The sequence below is a fragment of the Coturnix japonica genome, chromosome Z, assembly GCF_054131305.1.
Source record: "Coturnix japonica strain WE chromosome Z, WE-NBRP24, whole genome shotgun sequence".
Lineage (NCBI taxonomy): Eukaryota > Metazoa > Chordata > Aves > Galliformes > Phasianidae > Coturnix > Coturnix japonica.
Window position 1 is genome coordinate 57828481 of NC_140702.1, and position 22307 is coordinate 57850787.

A 22307-nucleotide genomic window follows, 5' to 3' on the forward strand; every position below is an offset into this window, starting at 1 on the left:
AAAGCACACTCAGATTCTGAAGTGATACAGTTTTCTCAAGATTCAATATTTCATAATCTATCAGAAGAAACACTGAAAAGAAAAAAAAAAAAAAAGAAAAGAAAAGAAAAAAAAAGGAACATTTTATGCAAAATGCTATGTTTCTACCAGTTTCTTAGAGAAAAAACATTCATCACATCAGTTAATTTGTACCTAAGTATCAGTTTGATATTTCTACTGGCTTTCTTTGTAGATTAACATTTTTTTTTTTTCATTTATATTATAATTTACATGGAAATGCCATGATTAGGATGATGTTACATGATCTGGTAAGGCAGCTAACAGAAATAAGTTCAGTCAAAACCATGTCCTAAAGAAGTAGGAAAGACTATGAAACTGTCAGTAAACATGAAAAGCACAGAAGCAAGCCATTAGTTAGGAACCTGGAGAAACTGAGATGCTCCGAAGTTATACCAAAGAAATCCAAGTATTTGTGAAGGCCACATATCAAGCCAAGTTCTGCCAGATTTAGAGAACTCATCAAATATGTTCGTCATATTTTAAAAGTCATCACTGTCAGGCAAAGTTCTCGTGGGCTGGTAAAAGGGAAACATCATTCACATGTAAACGAGAGGAAGGACTCAGAGAGCTACAGGCTGCTGATGCCAGCTCTGTGCCTGGGAAGATCATGAAACAGGTCCTCCTGGAAGATATGTTTAGTCATACAAGGGATGAGCAGGTGATTCAAAAAGGCCAGCATGGATTCACCAGGATAAGATCCTGTCTGATCAATCTGGTAACTTTCTGAGATGGAGAGATGGACAAAGGGATGGTAACTGATGTAATCTACCTGGACTTCTGCAAGGCATTTCATGTGGTTCCCCACCACATCCTTATTTCTAAATTGGAGAGAGATGGATTTGAGAGTACCCACAGTGAGAAAGACTTAGGGGTCCTGGTTGATGAGAAACTTAATGTGAGTAAGCAGTGTGCACTTGCAGCCAATGGTATCCTGGGTTCCATCAGAAGAGGGGTGGCCAACAGGGACCTGGAGGTGATTCTCTCCCTCTATTCTGCCCTCTTGAGACCTGGAATTCTGTGTCCAAGTCTGTGGCCTCCAACAGAGGAAAGACCTGGAGCTTTTGGAGGGGGTCCAGAGGAGAGCCACAGAGATGAACAAAACGCTGAATCATTTCTCCCACGAAGACAGGCTGAAGGGACTGGGCTTGTTCAACCTGGAGAAGAAAAGACTGTGGGGAGACCTTGTTGCAGCCTTTTAGTATTTAAAGAGAGCTCATACACATGAGATAAATCAACTATTTAAGTTTGCAGATAGTGGTAAGGAATGTCTTTAAACTAAAGAAGGGAGATTTAGATTAAAAGCTGGGGAAAGATTTTTACTGAGAGAGTGGTGAGGTGATGCAACACGTCTTCAAGAGAGATTGTAGATGCCCCATCCCTGCAGATATTCAAGACTAGTTTGGGTGTGGCCCTCGGGAAATCTGATCCAGTATTTGATGTAGTGGCTGATAACCCTGCCTGTGGCAGTGGGTGGGGTTAGAATGGTAGTTGAGGTCCCTTCCAACATAAGCCATTCTGATTCTAAGATTAACTTTATATTTACAAAGAGAAATAATGAAGCCATTCACAGCCGAGGCTGTAGATAGAGTACCTTGAATAAAAGAAGGGAAAATTAGACCTGAAGCAGAGTAAATAGCAATAAGAAAAGCAGATAGATCTGAAAAACAAATAGTTGTCTATAATGCAGAGTCTGAGACTGCAGTGCTAGTCCATGGAGCAAGTTCACAATCCACTTTTGATCCTCCATCTCAGGGCTGACAAGGCTGACAAGTAGGTAAATCACAAACAGCCCTACAAAGGCAACAAAATAATAAACTACTTTTGTTAGAGCTTACTGAATGTGTGATGAACACGGAAAATATTCATTAGTCCTATGAGGAGACAAAAGGGAGAAACTGAAAAGTCTCTAGTTGTGCTGCATATTTAAATATGAACAATAGAAACAACAGAAGTACACAAGGAAAAACTGCTTCACACTGGACAAACACCTCTTAGGGTGTCATCTAGTACTCTGAGAACGTTATTCACACCCTTCTCCAAAGCATCAGCAACCAATAGAAAGTTCCATAAAGAAGTCTTATAACAAATTTTTCTCCTCTTTTGAAAATGAAAACATTGACATTAACACAGCCTTAGCTCCAATAGAAGAGACCACAACTCTATGCCAGTCATGTCACATTGTTAAGATAATGCTGTTTGATTCTTTCTGTTAAATATGTTAGCAAGCTGTATTCAAAATGTATCTAAACACATATTCTTTGAAACCAGGCAAAACCTCTTTTTCTCTAGAATGAAAATTAGAAAATTATGTCAATTACTTTAAAATCCAAAGACAGATTGATTTAACTCTACAGAAGTATTACTGAGGAAATTAGTATTAATTCAATATGGTTACAATAGATAGATTTTAGAAACCAGTTTGCCACACTTAATTAAAGGAATTAATTAGAAAGGAAAACTGCCCAAGAACTATGACATTTTCTTCCTTTTTTGAAACTGGATTTTAGTGTGAATATCAAAATTAAAGGTGGAAGTGGGAGGAAAATGGACAACAGAGATTTTCCCAGGTCCTACAGTGCTGAGGGAAATGGAAAAGATCCTGAAGATTAAATCATCCTTTTCAGGAGCGTTACTAGTTTTAGCAGCCCCTAGCTACTATCAGTCCAGAGACTAAAAACAAAGTAGCATCACTGTTCATTGTTGGCTGGCATGAGGAAATTTTGCCCTGTTCTATTTCAGGTGCTATGTAAGATAACCAAACTCAATTTACTGTCAATGAAGTACACTGAATTGAAGTAAAAAAAATAGGGGGTTTTTTGTTCGTTTGGTTTGTTGGTTGTTTTTTTTATAATTAAAAATATTTAGATCTTTTTAGGACTTTGTCATGTGACTTTGTGTGTGTGTATAAAAATTCAGAGAGAGTTTTAGTTGTGCTATTTACTGCTTTTGTCAGCTAACTCAGAACTTAAATTGTATTCAACTGTTTCTCACATTCTGTTACAAATTCTTTTTATTTCCTGTTACTCTGGTGGTCAAAGAATAGCAAATCTTTATGTGGAATTATTTATATTTTTTTCACAACAACTTGCAGAAAAACATTACGTTCTGCACAAATCTCTAGCAAATTATTTTGCCACCAACTATGATATTTCTTCCCCTAGAAACATCTTTCAGGTTACTGCCTCTTGCCATTAGTAACGTCTATCATACTTCTGAATCTTTGGCTTTTGCTTATTTTATTAAAACTATTTAATGTTTATATTGCAAGCATGCTATGAACCTCATCATGCTGGAGAGTCAACAGTTCTATCTGTTGCAGGCACTCTGACAGACATGAATATTGACCATAACAACAAATGCCAATGGAAAATTGTAGACGAAGGAGGAACATACCATTTAATAATGCAACATTGAATTCCCTCCATATGTACAAAGCATTAGTCAGTCATGTCTTAGGTATCATTTAAAAACTCAGTCCAAGAGTGGGGTTCAAAAGATGAGGACATCATGAACTCAAGTTTCCAAAAGATCACTAGATCACTTTCATACTTACCAGAAAATATGCAGTAAAAAAAAAAAAAAAAAAAAAAAAGAAAGAAAAAAAAATAGGGAGAATAGGGAGAGATCATGTTATCCAAACTTCTAATGCAACTGTATTTAATTTACAGTATTCATTAATTGCACATTTATCCCCTACTCCTCCACAAACACCAGCCTTTATCATTACAAAGTGTGATGTACAAAGTCTTGACCTTCAAAGTCATTTTCAGCTTAACTGATTTGCTCCAGGCTCTCAATCATCTCAGTTATCAATCTATTGCCTCCCACTCTAGCATATTCCTCTGTACTACATTTAGACATATGCTCTTTGAGGTAAGTATGCTCTATTATGGTACTGCAGTAGGATCCTGAGGTTCATGTACTTTTGTTTTCATTGTAGTAAATAATTACAAAGGTAAAAGCGATTTCACTCAAACAGCAAAGTCAGTCAAGACAGCTGGAACTGTTTTCAAAGAACAATTATTTTTGGCCAACAGACAACAACACTCAAATGTTGGTGTAATTCTGATGCATGTGGCTAACAACCCTCAGGCCTTTCTGTGAAACAGGACCTGTCACTGTGCCTCCTAGAGACAGCCTGAATTCCAGCACTAAAGTAATTTGTATTGGTAGGAAGTGTCAGGTACAGATAATTATCCTTTGAGAGAGAATGAACTGCAATGACATTAACATAAATATGCAAGAACTCCAAAAATGTTTTGCTTGTGTACCAGAGCTGTCAAATTGTCTGTCATACCCACTCAAGCCATCAAGAGATTTTCTGTTGACATAGCTTAAACTTAATAAATGTTACTAGCCCACGGATTATTTTTTAAATCTGCATAGCCATGGATGACATTTGAGTTATAGGTTAGACTTGCTACGTCAGTTAACATATAGGTGTGAGTGTTTTCGTATTCCAAACTATGAAGTTACCAGCTGCAAACTTCCAAGTGTTGCTCAAGACTTTGACAAGGAAATATGAAGACTTGTTTCAAAAAGCATGGAACTTAGTTAAGTAGGTAGGCAGGAGCTGAACTAGGAGATGAGTCACAGAAAGAGAATGATGCAAAAGTGTGTGCATTAGTGTCAGAAATATCACAGGCAGAAGGAAGGAAAGCATTCAGAACAGATTTTATATCTGATCAGAATGGAATGGCTGGAAACATTAGTCGGAACATCCATGAAAGACTGGAGAGGGTGGAAGACAGAAAGGAAGAAATCCAGAATGAGTGGGAGGACAGAAACACATTTGCAATTGCTTTGTCAGGAATACACTGGCATCTTCCTGCTATATAACCTTTTTCTTTGTCTCCAAATGCCAGTCTGACAGTTAGAAGGAATTCAAATGTATTCATGTCCTTGCAGTAAATGCATCCAAAACTACTTGAATTCATTAACAGTATCTGAATATTAAAGGAATTGGTCTACTGAAAGTCAAATCCAGTCATCTCATATCATACTGCATTCTAACCATGGACATAAATTACTAACTCCTGTAGAAGAAATGTTAGAAAACACATAGAAAGGGTTACATTGCTTCAGGCATTACTTATTCTCTCTTTGGTGACTCCTATTTATCAGTTGCTGCTTTCCTTAAGGAAACTTGATGATTAAAAATGTCTATTCTGCCACTCATCAACAGTAACTTGCATTAAAGAAAAGGCAGCAGCAGTCATCACACTTCTATTCACACTTTAGTGATGCTCACCTTTGCCTGTTCTGTTCTTTATCTTCTTTGTAAACAAAGTATTTGTGGATGAAGGGGTGAAAGAAGGCAAAGAATACCAATGTTGTTGATTTCCATTAATGAGGAATAATTAGTCCAAGCAATCTCCTTCTACGTATCCTTCTATCAGCTAACAAATGAGTCTAACTGTTGGCAATGAGAGAAAAATTTATTTGGAAGTAGCACAAATTTACTAAAGATTAATTGCTTAGTTAGAAAATGTCCTAAAGCAAAGACTGCTCTGTGACAGAACTGCACTGTGACAAGAAGAGGCCTGGGAATGAATTTATCTGCAGCTCTTTCACATTCACTGTGTAGAACTACATCACTCTACTCTTTGGTTTAGAGTCTTACCCTATTGCTGAAGAGCTCTTCTGTTTGACGAGTAGAAGAGCAAAAGGAAGATGTTTCCTGTTCCTGACCATTCACTGACAGAAAAAGAGCACCTTGGTTTTGTCATCTCTGAGTCATAATGCAAGCAGAAATGAGCATAAAAATAGAGGAAGTCTTTAACTTCCCCTTCACTCCCTCAAACTTTAGCAAGGGTTGTGACTATTAAACCCCAGCTGCTTTGGATGAAAACATCTCAGTGAGTCAGGTATTTGCAAATAGCTCTCCACCTTCCTTTGCATTTCATCTCTGTGGGTGCTCCATGTCTGCTTTGCATTTGGATGAGTTTTTTCCTCAACATCTGCATGCAACTAAACTCCGAGCATCTTTGTTGCACAGCCCTTTGAGGTCTAGCATCTTTTGATCACATCAGTAGCCATAAATTTCTTTTAAAGTTTTGATCATAGAATGAGACAGCATTATTGTCCTCTGTTGGTCTTCAGTTGTTTCTACAGAACATAAAAAGCAGTTCTACAAAATTTACCTTTTATGAGATGCATGTTTTTGAATTCAAAATGGTCTTGTCTATCAAAGAGATATTAAGTTAGAAGCCTGACCATATACTGTTGGTGCACACAGAAGCTTTTGTTCTTTACTACAGCATAAACATTCTAATTTTGCTTTCAGACCCACCTACTCTTTATTTTTGTTGAAGCTGTTGAAATTCTACAGCTTAAGCAGGCCCAGTTGCTAAACATATCCTCTTGGCTGGTTTTTTTCTTGCAATATAGCTACTTTCTGATTTCACAAGAATTGACTCACTTCTGACACAATGTTCCAAGATGCACACCCACACAGTGTAACATTCAGACTTTATTCTTTCTTTCTTATATATTGGCACTCTCATCACCTGCAGCCGACTCTTACTTCATTCAGCTGACTCTACATAACTCCAGTAGACTCAGTTAGAAATCAAGTTACTATAATACTCTACAGAAAATTATTACCGATGGTGTATAAAGTCATGCCAATTTTACTGAATATGTGCTGCAAGTTTTATTTTAAAATATCAATAAATAATGCATTTCATTATTTTTATGACAAAGAACAAATGAGATTGTGCTTCATATAGCTATCTGTCTCCACCTACACCACTGAAATGCATTAGTGTGTCCACCCAGTTATGAAAATAACATGAAGCCCTTCCAAAACACAAAGAATTTAATTCAAAGCATACTTAAATAGAAAAGTCTCTTGCATAGCCGATAAGCACTAACTATAATCTCTGTCCTCTATCTGAAGTAACTTTGCAAGCAAAAGGAAAAAAAAAAAAAAAAAAAATTACATAGAGGGAGCAAGGGAAATAAGAAATAATAACATTTAACTGTTCTTTGAGAAATACCATATGGTAAATTACAGAAGACAAAGCAATAAAACACCTAGGATATTCTGAGCAGTTCAAGACAACAGAAAAAATAGAAATTTCAGAAACTGAGGAATTTGTATATGGGGTAACCATTTAAAGAAATAAAAAGTTACCTAAGGAAAATGACTAAGAGAGAATAGACAAATTGTGTGCACATACTGAAATGATACAAATGCAGGCAATCTCACTGAATACTGTAAGCAAAAAAGAGAGCTGACTATTATATAAAACGTTATTACCAAATACTGTTAAGTGCAACTCCATAGGCTAACAACAGAAGAATGACTAGGAATATTGTGCAAACCAGCAAGGGAGAGGGTGACAGACTAGCAAGATTATACATATTGTGCTGTCTGAGGACATGAAGTACCAGCAAGGGGATAAAATCCTATTAAAGGAAATTTAAAAATAAATACTAACAACATGTTTTCAGTGACTAGATTGCTTGCAAAGATTTATGCATATATATAACATCAAAGCTCCAAGTTACACCACCACTTCAGAATACTATTTTTTTTATTTTTTATTTTTTTTTGTCAGAAAATCTGGTAATTGAAATAAAGTCTTTTCTCTCTTCAGCTTGTATTATTCTACACTGTTACACTAAGCTTCAGATGGCTCATTGTGCACAAAGTTAGTTCTACATTTGGTGAAAACATATGTATAAATACTCACACACATCTTCAGATTCATCTGCCATATTAGAGGCATGGAATCTTAGAATCATTTCTATTGGAAGGGATCCTTAAAGGTCACCTAGTCCAGCTCCCCTGCAATGAACAGGGACATCTACAGCTATAACAGGCTGTTCAGAGCCTAGACCAGCCTGACCTTGAATGTCTCCAGGGATCGTGCCTCCACCACTTTTCTGGGCAACAAGTTCCAGTGCCTCACCACCCTACTGTAAAGCACTTCTTCTTTATGTCCAGTCTAAATCTCCCCTCAGTTTGAAACCAATTCCTACTGTCCTGTCCTAATACACCTGTCTAAAGAGTCTGTTATCTTCTTTCTTACACCCCCCTTTAAATAACAAAAGGTTGCTCTCAGATCCCCCAGTAACCTTCTCTTCTCCAAGTTGAACAGCCCCAGATCTCTCAACCTGTCCTCATAGGAGAGGTGTTCCATCCCTTGGATCATTTCTGTGGCCCTCTTCTGGATGTATTCCTACAGCTCTGTGTCTCTCCTGTACTGAGGACTCCACATCTGGATGCAGTACTCCAGGTGAGGTCTCACCAGCACTAATTAGGAAGCAGACTAAAACCCCATGATTCTGGAAGAAATGATCAGACTTACTACTCCAACTGGACTGCCACAAGTCCACAGGTCCAGATGAAATTCACCCGAGAGTGCTGAGGGAACTGGTGGAGGTGATAGCTGAGCTGCTTTCCATCATCTATCAGTGCTCCTTGTTGACTGGTGAGGTCTCAGGAGGCTGGAGGCTTGCCAGTGTGACTTCCATTTACAAGAAAGGTTGTAAGGAGGATCCAGGGAACTACTGGCCTGTTAGCCTGACCTCAGTGCCAGGGAAGGTTATGGAGCAGATTGTCTTGAGGGAGATCACATAGCATGTGCAGGGCGACCAGGGGATCAGGCCTAGCCAGCATGGTTTCATGAAGGGCAGGTCCTGCTTGACCAACCTGATCTCTTTCTATGATCTAGTGACCCATCTGGTGGGTGAGAGAAAGGCTGTTGATGTGGTCTACCTAGACTTCAGCAAAGCCTTTGACACTGTCTCCCACAGTACTTTACTGCAGAATCTGGCAGCCTCCGGCTTGGACAGGTACACCCTTGGCTGGGTAAGGAACTGGCTGGAGGGCCAGGCCCAGAGAGTGGTGGTGAATGGAGTTAAATCCAGCTGACGAACAGCCACAAGTGGTGTTCCCCAGGGGTCGGTGCTGGGGCCTGTTCTCTTCAATAGCTTTATTTATGACCTGGATGAGGGCATTGAATGCATTCTTATAAGTTCGCAGGTGACATCAAATCTGGGAGTGTGGATCTGCCTGGGGGCAGCGAGGCCCTACAGAGGGATCTGGAGAGCTGGGCTGAAGCCAATGGGATGAGGTTCAACAAGGCCAAGTACTGGGTCCTGCAATTCTATCACAACAACCCCTGGTGACTCTACAGGTTTGGGGCTGGAAGACCATGTCGAAGAAATGGACCTGGGGAATTGACTGATGCTCGGCTGAACATGAGCTGACAGTGTGTCCAGGTGGCCAAGAAGGCCAATGGCATCCTGGCTTGCAGCAGAAACAGTATTGCCAGCAGAAGCAGAGAGGTGATTGTCTCCCTGTACTCAGCACTGGTGAGGCCACACCTCAAGTACTACTTGAGTTTTGGGCCCCTTACTGCAAGAAAGACATTGAGTCCTTGGAATGTTTTCAAAGAACGGCAACAAAGCTGGTGAGTGATCTGGAGCACAGGTCATATGAGGAAAGTCTAAAGGAATATTCAACCTGGAGAAGAGGAGGCTCAGGGGAGACCTCATTGCTCTCTATTACTTCAAGAAGGGAGGTTGTAGTGAGCCGGGGGTCGACCTCTTCTCTCATGTCATTAGTGATAGGACAAGAGGGAATGGCTTCAAGCTGCAGCAGGGGAGATTCAGGCTGGACATTAGGAAATACTGCTTCCCAGAAAGGGTGGTCAGGCACTGGAATGGACTGCCCAGGGAGGTGGTGGAGTCACCGACCCTGGGGATGTTCAAGGAACAATTGGATGTTGTGTTGAGGGACATGGTTTAGTGGGAGCTGTTGGTAAGAGGTGAACAGTTGAACTGGATGATCTTCTAAGTCTTTTCCAATCTTGGTGATTCCATGATTCTATGATTCTACTATTCTATGATTTTATAATATTAGAGACATTATGTTCAGTAATACATGAAGCTACTGAACAAAAACTAAATCTACACAACAACATCCCAAGAAACAAAAGCCATAATCCATGATTTCTTTAAAGACTGTTCATTCCGCTGTTGAATTTTTTCTTTAATTCATAAGAAGGTCCTTGGGGAAATAACTGGCCTGACAAACTATGGATAACTTTGACAATTCAAACACAAACTAACAGACATGTAATGACTTGGAAGACACACAATCAAAGAACAAAATGAAAACTGGCTGTACTCAACAAGTGCAATTATTTAAACACATTTAAAATAATTTCTTAGGGATTATGTATTTTATAATTGGAAAAAAAAAAAAAAAAAGTAGGAAGTATTTCATATATTCACATAGAGAAAAAATAGCTGCAAGTGGTTATGATTGCATCCTCAGACCATCATTCATTTAACACTAAAATCAAGAAGTTTGTTCTGTAGGTTATAAATAAAATCACTTTCAAAGCCTGCTTTATTATACTTATTGACATTTTGGAAGTAAATCTTATAAAATGTACAGTAGAGAGATTTGAGTAAAATATTAAGACATTTTGAATTAATAGATACTTGCTCAAAATTTATTCAACCTAAACTGAAACAGTGCTGCTTTTTGTCCAAAATTTTGTCAAATCTCATTAGCCCAAATGATATGAAATTTTTATGCTTTGCACTTGTTTAAACTTTTTTGATAGCTTCATACTTTATATAATTTCTCTGCAGATCAAACAAAATCAATAATGAAATTTCACTGAGCACACTGGACACCTGTTTTCAGTTTACTGAATTGCATCAGGTTATTTTTTTAATTAAGCAGTGGGACCATTTAGCATAGGTCTGTCACTTTCCCCCATTGTTATATTTATACACACTGACAGCATATCCAGCAAAATAACTGGAAATAAAAGATTATATAAGAAGATTTTTAATTTTTAAAAAGAAATTCTCAACAATAAGACAAAAAGAGAAACTGCTTTAAGTAGAAACAAGGCCAAGTAGATACAGGATTCAGGAAACTGCACACTGAATGTGGTCATAGATGTCTGCACCACTTTCCAGCATCTGAGAGAAAAGACACATGCTTGAGCAGTTCTGGATGAAGTCAGCTTGTTCCAAGAACCAACCATACTAGATTAGGAAGCAGAGGCAGTATGGGGGACTAAGGAGGCAGATACACTAAGGTATTAGTAGCAAGCAGAAGCATCAGTCCTAATGTCATTACAGAGCAAGATGGAAGAGGCTCAGAAGAGAATTGAAAAGCTGGATCCAGGCTGATCTGGAATATTTCTTAAGAACTTAGTTTGTAAATATACAAGCTGAAAGCCCCTCAAAAATAATAACTATATCTGTAGCCTTTGTCCTTGTAGATGCAGCATCTGGCACACACCAACTTTTCTTTCCTATTTCCATTTATCAAAGCACTTGAATAAAATGTCCCTGGCTATTAGGAGAAGGGGCATTTTCAACAGTTTAGGCATAGCAGTAGCATATTAGAAAGGAACATTCAGTTCTTGTCTGTGCTTGTAAGGCAGAGTCATCAGTATATAATACCACATAGTAATATTGTTCCAGTGTGCATCTGGAAGACAGAAAAGCCTACAGAAGCATCTTAACCATTCTATTTCTTGGTTATTGGGATAGTAGGTATACATAAGATGAAATTAAGCTTAATTCAAATTTAGGTGTATATTATTAGTATATTGTCTCACTGTTCACCTGTAGAACATTCAACATTTCTACAATGCAATAGCAAATAGAGTGAAGTCCTTGATACCAACATCATTCAGGGGCATGTACTTCTGACTGAGTATGTTATGTCAGTAAGCAGCATATAGACATATTTCCATATATGCTAAAGAAAATAAGTAAATCTCTTTCAATAATTTGGTTGAAAATACACTCAGAAAAATGAATGTCAGTTCCAAAAAAATCACATAAGGCAAAACTACTCGATAAACCTAACTTTGTGTGTGTACATCACACAGTAATTCTTACTTCAGGTATAGATACAAGAATAGTGTAAGATCCTATCACAGTTGCTATTCTACTCAGAAAGTGGTGTTTTAAAGGCCAGCTTAAATCATGTGTGTTATAGACAAATACTGATAACAAAAATAGAAGCAATGAAAATAAAAGCACCTACTTACACTTTTACTCCTCCCATGTAGAGTACAAGTATTCTTGTTCATGGTGGCTGACTAAATCAGAAGTGTTCTACAAGTTTCAGAGGAGATGTTTTCTTTCTTGTCTTTTTGAATACCAGCTGTTATACTGAAAGCAAATTGATTTATCCAGTTATCATCAAGGTCTTTGTAAGTTGTACAACATCTACACATAAGCTGCTGCTTTGTAGTGCGTAGTATAAGTTGAACACTAAGACTGAAGATTCTTAGATCCAATAAAGCAGATCCAATAAAGCAGTCACATACCCCTAACTATACATGGCATACAGTTACACCAAAACATTCCACAAGCATATGCGTGAACTGTGCTTTTTTTTTTCCAGTCAATAACAAAAGCAGACTAAATCCCAAAGATTACAGAATATTGTGGATTTCTGAGGTAGGGCCTTTCACCATAGATAATTAAATGGATAACTGCAGTATTATTTGTAATAATAAAATAATCATTATTAGGTATTTTTATCCAGTTTCTCATCCAGAAGGGAATCTACCAACTTACATATCAGGCCAGCAGATGCACACTAAATATAAGAGAAGAAGGTCAGCTAGAGTAATTTTCAAATCCAGGTGCATAGGGATGTTTAAACCAGCAGCTGGGTACTTTCATGGAGGTGACAGGATTTGACAAATTATCCTCTGTATTACAATAATGACTAAGCATGAGCCCTAGCAACTGGTAATGGCATGGCATGGCAGCTTTGAAAAGCAGCATTCATCAGCCCCTGGCTAAGAACACACCAGTCATCATGAACGAGTTAAAGGGAAATTTGTGTGCCCTAGGATAAGGCAATTTGAAGCTTTATATTCTCATTTGGGCCAGGTATATTTCTGCACACATTTTTTTCTTTGTCTGCCAGCCAAAGATGAGATATAGCGCAATTTCTGACCAACAGAGTTGTTCTAGCAAAATCTCCTAATGTAGATTCAATCTCACTAACAAAAAATTACAGGCATGGCTTATTTTCTTCATGCACAGGCACATTACTGATACAACTCATAGAGCTATAAGAAATTTCACACTAAGGTAGACTTCATCCATACCAGCATAATTGTGCTAGCATAACTTACTGTTTTAAAATGACAAAGTCTTTGAGGCTCTCTGAAGCCCATTTCCACAGTTAGAAGACTAACTTTTCAGTGCCACTATGATACTGAGAGCCAGATATTCATTTATGCACTATATATAGGCATAGTTTCCCTCCTCCACAGGAGAACATCACGACTTGCAACATGACTTAAAAACTGGCTTTCCTTTGTAAGAAATCCTCTTATCTCAATACACGAGCAAGGTTTCAGCACACTACTTCATCTTTTGGTTTGTTTTCTGAAACACTTCCTTAGATAAATAATAAATATGTCTTGATTATTTATGTATTTAATTATTTATAGGCAGCCTACAGTTACAGAGAAGCAAAACCAAGAGTGGAGGAAACAGCTAATATTTTTTCATATTTAAATATATATAGATACACACAGTCGGCAGTGCTACAATAACAAAATACATGATCTAATTTTCAGTTTAGATATGAATCCACTGAAAGAAGTGAAAAGCAATGTCAGAACATGGGTGATAAAGACTGTATGTGAAAAAATCCCACCCCTCCAAAATCACATCAATAGGTTTGGGTTTATAGAGGTGGTGATTAGTGGAATGAACTGGAAAAAGCAGAATGTTTACATATAGGCTGTTCTTATACTCATTCTTTAAGAAAATACACATTTCCTGAGAACTATTAGGAACTAATTCTATTCTAGTATTCTTATTCAAACATAAATGAATATTTGTAAATGTACACAAGAAATATAACTGTTTTGTGGAAAGAAAATGAATCTTCAAAGACTTTTACTTGCAATCTCTATGTACCGATCAGTACCCAAAAAAATTATTTTAGAATTACATTTTCTATTTAGCTAGTTACAGGATGAAATGATCTCAAAAGATGATAAGTCACCGTGTAATACATTCCAGCAATGTTCAAAATACACAAAGGAGAATAATTTACCTATTTAATTAAATAAGGTAATGCATTTCAATAAAAGTCCTACAAGTCACCTAAAATGTATGGAAACACATATGAAACCATGGTAGTGGATTACAGCTTTAGCTGAGGAAAGTAATAGTAACACAACAAATTAAGTCATTCATTTCTTACACAAACTGAGTTTCTGTCTTAAGCATTTTAAGACATGTTTTTATAAGCACCTATAATATAGCAATTCATGCCTAACCCAGAAAACATGAGAGCAGACTTCTTAAAATTAAAGTATACTAAAGAAATCAAAAAATGAGTATTCAGTGCTAGGGTGAAGTTGGAGGAAAGAACTTCTTGCCTGGCGTATATTTGACCAATGAGACTGGTCACTATTCTGCAATGTAATACCAGGAACTGTCATGTGATCTCACAAGAAGAGAACCTTTAGAAACAAAAACAAGAGATTGCATTCAATCAGCTCAGAGGATGCATCCAGCAGCCCGCCTGTTGCCATTCAGTGTAATGAAAATGTGACCCATAAAAACAGAGCATGCCCTACTTTCAGATATTTAAAGCTGAAAAAAAAAATATTAATTCAAGGTGCTATGAAATTATTGCCACTGAACATGACACATACTACTCACATATTACCGTAGCAAATTACTCAAGCATTAGCAATTCATATGTATTAGGCAGAACGACACCATCTTAATTACTAATTCTTAGTAATTCCTGTGTAATTAAAATGCAAATATTTTTACTCAGTTGTTAGATTAAATATGAGACATTTTCATTTTTTTCTGAAATAAAGATTAAGGGATAACAAAATTAAAAATAAATAAATAAATAAAAATTTCTCTTTGTGTTCTGTTTCCAGGTGTACTTTCTTGCTACTTTTTCTAACTGTTTCCTTGTAGCTGAGGTCCAAAACAGAATATTCACAAAACAATTTAACTAACCTCAAGAAATTCCAGAATTATTATTACAGAATTACAGAAATTACAGAATTTCTGTAATTATTATTAATATAATAATAATATAATATTATTATATTATTACAGAATTACAGAAATTACAGAAAAAGTAACACTAGAGAAATATTCAAAGAGGAAAAGTGAAAAACAACTAGAAATTTGGCCAGATTCCTTGAGATGAATCAAGAAGTTCTGAAAGTACTACAAGAGTTCTTGTTACATCTAAGATGTTATTGCTTGTACACATACCTTGTCATAGGAGGAGCATTTTCTTTAAAAAAAAAAAAATAAATAAAAAAAAATCTATGAATTGATGCAAAATAATCCCTGGTGCCCAGTGTCATGCAATAGTGCTTTGCTTGCCAGATAGTCCTACATTCTTTTAATTTTATTTCATAATCAAAGTCATTTACTAAAAGTCATACTGTCATACATTGAACTATATGTCAAATCTCTTCATTGTTTTTTTTACTTACTACATAACTGTGAACAACTTAGAGTATTCTATGTTTGTGTATAAAAGCCACTCACCCACCTTGTATTATGCATTTAACAAATATCAATTAATTTGAAGACTGTGCCCGTGAGAAGTTAGGGCTCTGCATGCCTACATGCTATGTTTCCTCACTCTTATGTACTTAGTTCAAGCATTTTAACTTTAGATGCATATCTAAAGCCTGAGCAAATAGATTTCAATATACAAATTTAGACTGATGTGATTTGGGAAGCGTACTGCCGGCAGCTAGCAAGATAACAGTACTGCTTATTGTTTTACCAAATCTGATTCTAATGGAAACTCTATACCAAAGCTGTGTCAAAAAATATAGCTCTACACTTTTATTTTTTCTTCTCCTTTCTGTGAGATAACAAGCATAAATGTTACAGTTCATGATTTGCAAACAGTCATAATCCAAAAAAAAAAAAAAAATTCATTAATTCTGCCAGTCCTTGACAAAAAGGTTTTATAAAAGACTCAAGATGCACTTAAAAATATGGTTTGCTCCTTGTTGTCACCCAACATCCACATGCATGAGCGAGATTGAGAACTGATACAGTTTATCTCTGACATATCTCTATTTCTAAGCAGTTCTGGGCTCATAAGGCAGCCAAAGTTCTACCAATTAAAATGATAGGGAAAAATGAAAGCACATCATCACACAGGATTAGAAATCTCTCAAATTAGCTACTTGTCCCTCTGATCTGCCAGAAGAGGCCTGACACTCCTCTGAAAAAAGGTATGTTGTTTACAGATTTTAATCTCAGAGACAAGTAAAGCACAGTCCCTTTACAATAACTGATGATAAAAACACAAAAGAGCTCAGCTTCTCTGCAGTGGGTATGACTCATCCAGTGACCAAGACTGATTCTGGAATGCTTTAATGTGGGCTTGTTTAATTTCAGTAGGAGATGTTGTTTAGGGACATTGTTTTTCCCCAGTACAACAGGAGAATACAGAAGAAAATAGCTGAAACAAAAGAGCAAAAACAATTCAATGAATCTATTGAGCCACAATGATGAAATTTTCAAGAGCAACAGGCTGTGAAAGACCTGGATAACGGGAACAGAAATGCAGAAGAAAGGAAAGAGCATGAAGAGGAAAGAGATCTCAAAATAAGGATGTGTTTACATCCATCTACATCAGAATATATACTCAGTTTTTATTCAGCCCTCCTATTTTTAGCAAGAAAAAGTCTTTCTCGAGTTATAATGACCGAGTAGGGGAAAAAAATCTTGTACAGACAACTTACCACTAAGTTTGCAAAGATACAAATAAGAGAGGGTAGTTTAAAAAAAACAAAAAACAAAACAAAACAAAAAAATAAACAACAACAACAACAAAACAAATTATGAATATTCAAGGCCAAATACATCCATACATTTCAACTGCCACCATAGAAGAATTTATTAAATTACTCTTTAGCTAAAGCCTGACCTAGAAATCAGTCAGATTTACCTAGCTAGACTAGCTTTTACCTCCCTTTATTCATCTGGTTGGGTTTTTATCTGGGACACTTCAAAATATAGCTGTTTTCTATAACCACAGATTTCTTCAGGAAGAACAGAAAGTGATGTAAATAATAAAATGCAAGGTAGTGTTTAATATAAATCAGTTACATTGATCTACAGATATCAAATATCCAGAAACTGAGCCTGAAAGCTAGGTCATCCTGCCAAAATCTCAGGTATTTTAAGTTACTTTAGAACAGTGAAACATATAGAATGTCAAAATATCAAGCAGAACTTATGTAACATTTGTGTTTATATATGTTTATATACAACTATAAGAAAGCATACACAGCATGAGTGAGCATTCTATATCCTTTACATTTGGTGAGTGCAGAGCAAGCAGCAACTTGAAAGTTGTACCAAAATGGCTAAATAAAGTGTCGGTGTTAAGGTAGTCAGTAAAAAATAAACAACCACACAACTTACTCAGATACCTATGTTATAAAGGTGAAGAAAAGCTAATGATTTCCCCTTTCCTTATGTTCTCCAAAATCTATTAACACTACCATAAAAATGGAAAAATATATGTGTACACATTACCGTCTGATGACTAAGAATGGCAATAGTAATAGAACAAGAAGAATAACACTTAAACACTGTCAGAAGACACAAATTCATCCATAAATATTCTGAATGTTAGTATTTTTTATTCTTATTTATATACTTCTTAATTTTCTGTTTCTACAATGGCCTCTTCTAACTTGAACAGTGTGTAACCAAAATCTCTCCACTGGAGAAAATAGAATTCTCACAGATTTAGGTAACACCAAAGCTGAATTTCAGTAGAACAGACATTAAACTTCCCCACGGTTACAGAAAACCTCCTTTCTAGCTGTTTCTCTTGGAGTTTTAGTAGGTGTTTATCATTATTAAGTTTAACAACAATGCCTTTACGAGTATTAATCAAAAAGTAGCAATCAGCTAACCATTGTACTCTCAGTCCTTGGTAGTTCTGTACTGTACCCTTGTTTTTCTGGAAATGCAAATCCCCAAGAACCCACTGAACAAAATATGCAACATTAGAAAATTACTTTCCTGTAGACCTTCTCCAACAATTAAAACACATGAGGTGCAGTTTGTAGGAAAAACTTCTCAGGAAACTTTTGCAGCCTATGCAAGAAGGAGAAGCCTTCTGTTTTCTTTGTTCCTGTATGATCTTTGAGTAGACATATTATGATAGACTGTATGTTTTGTTGTCTGAGAGTTTTGAAGATGTGCTGTTAGAAATTGTATTCATTACAGCTGTGTGTTGGATAACGAAGACTACCCAGTGGGACTCAAGGTTTTTAACACAATAGTTGGATTAAAATTTCTGTACTGGCTTATAAGGCATCAAAGAAGAAAAAGATATTCCTACTTCACTTTGTGCATGAAGTTAAAAAGTCTGGTTCTGGGGTGACAGCAAATCTCAGCACAAAACAGCATGACTTCTAGGGGGACACTAAAGTCCACTTAGTACACTTTTTCAATACAAGTTCCATCCGTCCAAATGTACGTGCATTTACTTCCACAGCAAAAGTACTTCAGAACAGAAGGAAAGAGACATGAAAGCTGGGAACTGAGTCTGGCTTTGAGGCTTCAAAGATATTATTCTTGGGAAGAAGAATAAGCAATTTTGAATATTTTCACTAAATACATTTTTCTTATTACTATATATTTATAAATTTACGAACCAATTACTGGTATTTTATTTGTGGCTTTCACATCTTTGCACTGATTCAAAAGGGACTGGGGGTTATTCAGTGCTAGGGATTATATCAAAACATCCTAAACTATGTGCAGTCCTATTGCATGCATAATGCTGAACAACAACTGTTCTTATGAGTTTGCATGCACCTTTAACATACTGGGAAGGATTCCATCTGATATTAAAAACTGAGTAAATTTTTGTAAATAGTTGAAAGATCTCTTTCTTTTCTTTCTTCTTTTTTTCTTATGGGTCCCTTTTTCCCATACTAAAAACAGATCAAAGGAAGAGAAAAAAATACCGGACAGAGTGTATAAATACAAAGTGTTTTTCTGTTTTGTTTTGTTTTGTTTTTTTATCAGTTTTGTGGTTTTTTGGTTTTTTTTTTTTGTTGTTTTTTTGGGGGGTTTTTTTGGTGTTTTCTTTTTCTGGCAGAGAAGATATAAGAGCATATTTGCATTACATTATCAAGCATTGATATCTAAGTTCTACCTAAATAGAATTCAACTAAAACACCGTGTTTCCAAGACAGAATCATTCTCTAAATATAGAATCACCAAACAGAATCACAAGGAGGAAGAGGTCCACAAAGACGATGGAGTCCAACTCCTGGCCCCTCATGGGACCACTCAAAATTGAAGTCCTATGTCTGAGGAAGCTGTGGGCTACAAATTGTTTGATAATAGGTTTCCCTGATAGCCCTCAGCTACTTCCCTGCAGTACGAACTTTTCCCATCAGCCTAACAACTTGTTATGTCAAACCCACGTCACATCAGTTATGCCCACCACACTTCTAAACCCGCTTGGTCCCACCATAGCTAGAGAGACCTCCTTCTTTTACTCTTTGAATATTAAACATAAGAGTCAATATGTTGTGTGTCCTGATGTGGTGATAGCACTGATGTAGAGTAAAGCTAATCCCAGGCTGGTCAATGACAAAGCTAAGGATGCTTTTTCTATTCAGTGGAGGAACTGACTTAAAATAGCTGTAGTGCACTGCAAGTTCTCTAACACATGTGAATCCTCCTAGCATTGAATGAACACTATGCTTATTTAACAAATATGGGATGCTTCCTGAGATAGCATACCAGAACCTCCCACACAGCTCAGCACTCAAGATCTCCTGGCACGCACACACCAGCATAATGACAGACCCCATTTCATTTTCTGCTATTTTCCACACACCTAACAAACCAGCTTCCTCCTTGACCTCTAAGCATCAAGCTAACATATTACTGCAACTGTTTCCTTTTTCCCAAAGATCTCATTTCTTCAAGGAATATTCCATCAGAACTCATCATACATGTTTAAGTTTGCCCCCTCCCACTATATGCAGCTGCTTTATATTTCATGTGAGGTTTCATCTGCTATTTTACCACATCCTGCAGCTTTGCAATTTTACATAGTTGTCTTTAGCACCACAAATAACTCTCACCAGCAAACTTTTTTCTTCCTAAAATTATTTATAGTATACAGAAGAGCACAAAGCTCTGCTTTCTGGCAAGATAACAGTGCAGAGTTAGTAATTCATCTATTTAATTCCTGGGCTTTTTTAATGTTCTGTCCATTGTGATTGTCCATTGTACCTCTGATTTAATGAGCTCTTCTACTATTACTTAAATGTTAGATAGACCATTTGATGCCTCTTGCATGAAATGCTGTCACAAAAGCCTTTCTAAGATCTCCTGTACAAAAGCCTTTACTAAATGCTCTTTTACTGCCACTTATCTCCCTCCCATTTCTTTAGTTGACTCCCTGATCAGGAAGAAGTTTTTCAGCAGATTTGTGTCTTCAGATCTTTGCCCTTTATTGGTCTTCCTCATTTAATTTTTAAATGTAATTACTAAGATTTTATAATTATTCCAATTTTCCTCATCTGGAAATATTTTTTTCTTCTTCTTCTTCTTTTTGAAGAAACTTTTAAGTTTTCAGGGTCTGTCTTTATCTTCTTGTTTCACCGTATCAGATTACTTATGCTTTCTAAATATTGAAAGCTACATAAACATGTTCTTTAATGACAATTACTGGGCTTGTAGTAATTAAACAATTATTACTTTTTTTTTTTTTTAATATAGAAGGACATAATTTTAAAATCTTTGCTATGTCTTTTAATAATGTCACTGTTTGTTCTGTCCTTCCAAGAATCTTATCTGATAAAAAGTTTCCAACTCAAGTTTTCTTCAAAAGTTTTCTTCTACAAAGAGTATCTAGGGGAATGCATCATTTTGAACAGTTCTTTCAGAACTGTATGCCTTCCTTCACACTTGAGGCCTTTGAAGTCCTTTTCTGGAAGTTCTCATGCTATCCACACCTCATCATATACTTTTATACATTTTATATCTTAATTTAAAAACAGAATATTATCTGCTTCTCCACACAACCTTGGCATATGCTATCCCCTTGAAAAACATCTTGACTGCTATAAAGTGTCAGTAGTTGTTTGCTTTCCATCTTGCCCCCATGCCAAGCATTCACATTACAGCCTTACAAAGCACAGTCCCCTTCCACATGTTGCTTTTTATTTCCTTCAAAGGCAACGCCACCAAGGCTAAGCTGTGACTCACAGCAATACACTTTCTTTTCATTTTATGCTTTTTTCAAAACCATCTTAATTCTAACTTATCTCTTCACATTTCCTACCACAGGATTTCCAATTTTTTCACAGTGTTAGTTTATTAAAAATGACTTTCTGAACCCCAAGCTACTCAGATTTATGCTGTTGTCATTTCAGTGCATTTTCAGAGAAGCAGGCCCAGACTGAAGTGATATTGAGACACTCAAACTCAGAATTTTGTCCTGCGTCAAAATGATTAACAGTGCATAAAAATGCCTGTTCATAGAGGGGTGTGAGATATGGGCTACAAATTTGAAACTTGCTAGACAAGGCTAACATCTGTACCCTCTAAGACAGATGTGTGCAAGTATTGTGTACTGTGTGTACTGTGTTTGCTGGTACAGGTAAGAGATGGAAATGTATAATATACTGATAAAAAAGACAGAATGAAATTCTTTAAGTGTGAGAATTTTCTGTGTCATTTAATTTTGTCACTAAAAGGACTGAATAAAATAAAACACCCTTTTGGTATGATTTTAGCTTTATTTTGACTAACACTGAAATACATAGTTAGGTGATACTGTATGCTAGACATACTCCTAAATGTGTTTGTCTTGATTTATGTTCTTGTTACATTCCAATGACAGTCAAGTATACAAAATGCAACTAAATATCATTCTTTCCTTCACTGAATTTAGTTGAAAGAGATTGGAGCTAAAGAGTCCACTTGTTCAAACAGTTGTTCAAGATTTCCACATATGCACATTTTTATAGAAATAACAGGATTTCATTACGTAGAAATTTTAATGTCTCAGTGGGATAATGAGATTCCATATGTAGAAGAAATTAATATAATCTAGAAGAAAAATAGAGGACTTTAGAGGAGTAAAATACAGATTCCTGGTTGCACTTTGCCTGGTATGTAGAAATTAAAAAGAAAGAGTAAAACTAAAAGCACAGTTGAGAAATAGTAGT

The 22307-nt window shown here is 36.4% G+C and overlaps 2 protein-coding genes across 2 annotated transcripts in view; one reads left to right on the forward strand and one right to left on the reverse strand.

The window, feature by feature from the left end:
- PDE4D (phosphodiesterase 4D) overlaps positions 1–22307 on the reverse strand; it is a 550822-nt gene that overhangs the window by 439625 nt on the left and 88890 nt on the right. Inside the window, exon 2 of the mRNA XM_015848747.3 lies at positions 12102–12225. Coding sequence (XP_015704233.1) covers positions 12102–12143 — 42 coding nt within the window. The 5' untranslated portion in view covers positions 12144–12225. The remainder of the gene's footprint in view (positions 1–12101; positions 12226–22307) is intronic.
- Positions 797–9858, forward strand: LOC146754106 (uncharacterized). Its single transcript, XM_085529277.1, is given in 4 exon segments — positions 797–955; positions 9295–9340; positions 9343–9528; positions 9531–9858. Coding segments are annotated over 4 exon segments (684 nt in total). The 3' UTR covers positions 9824–9858.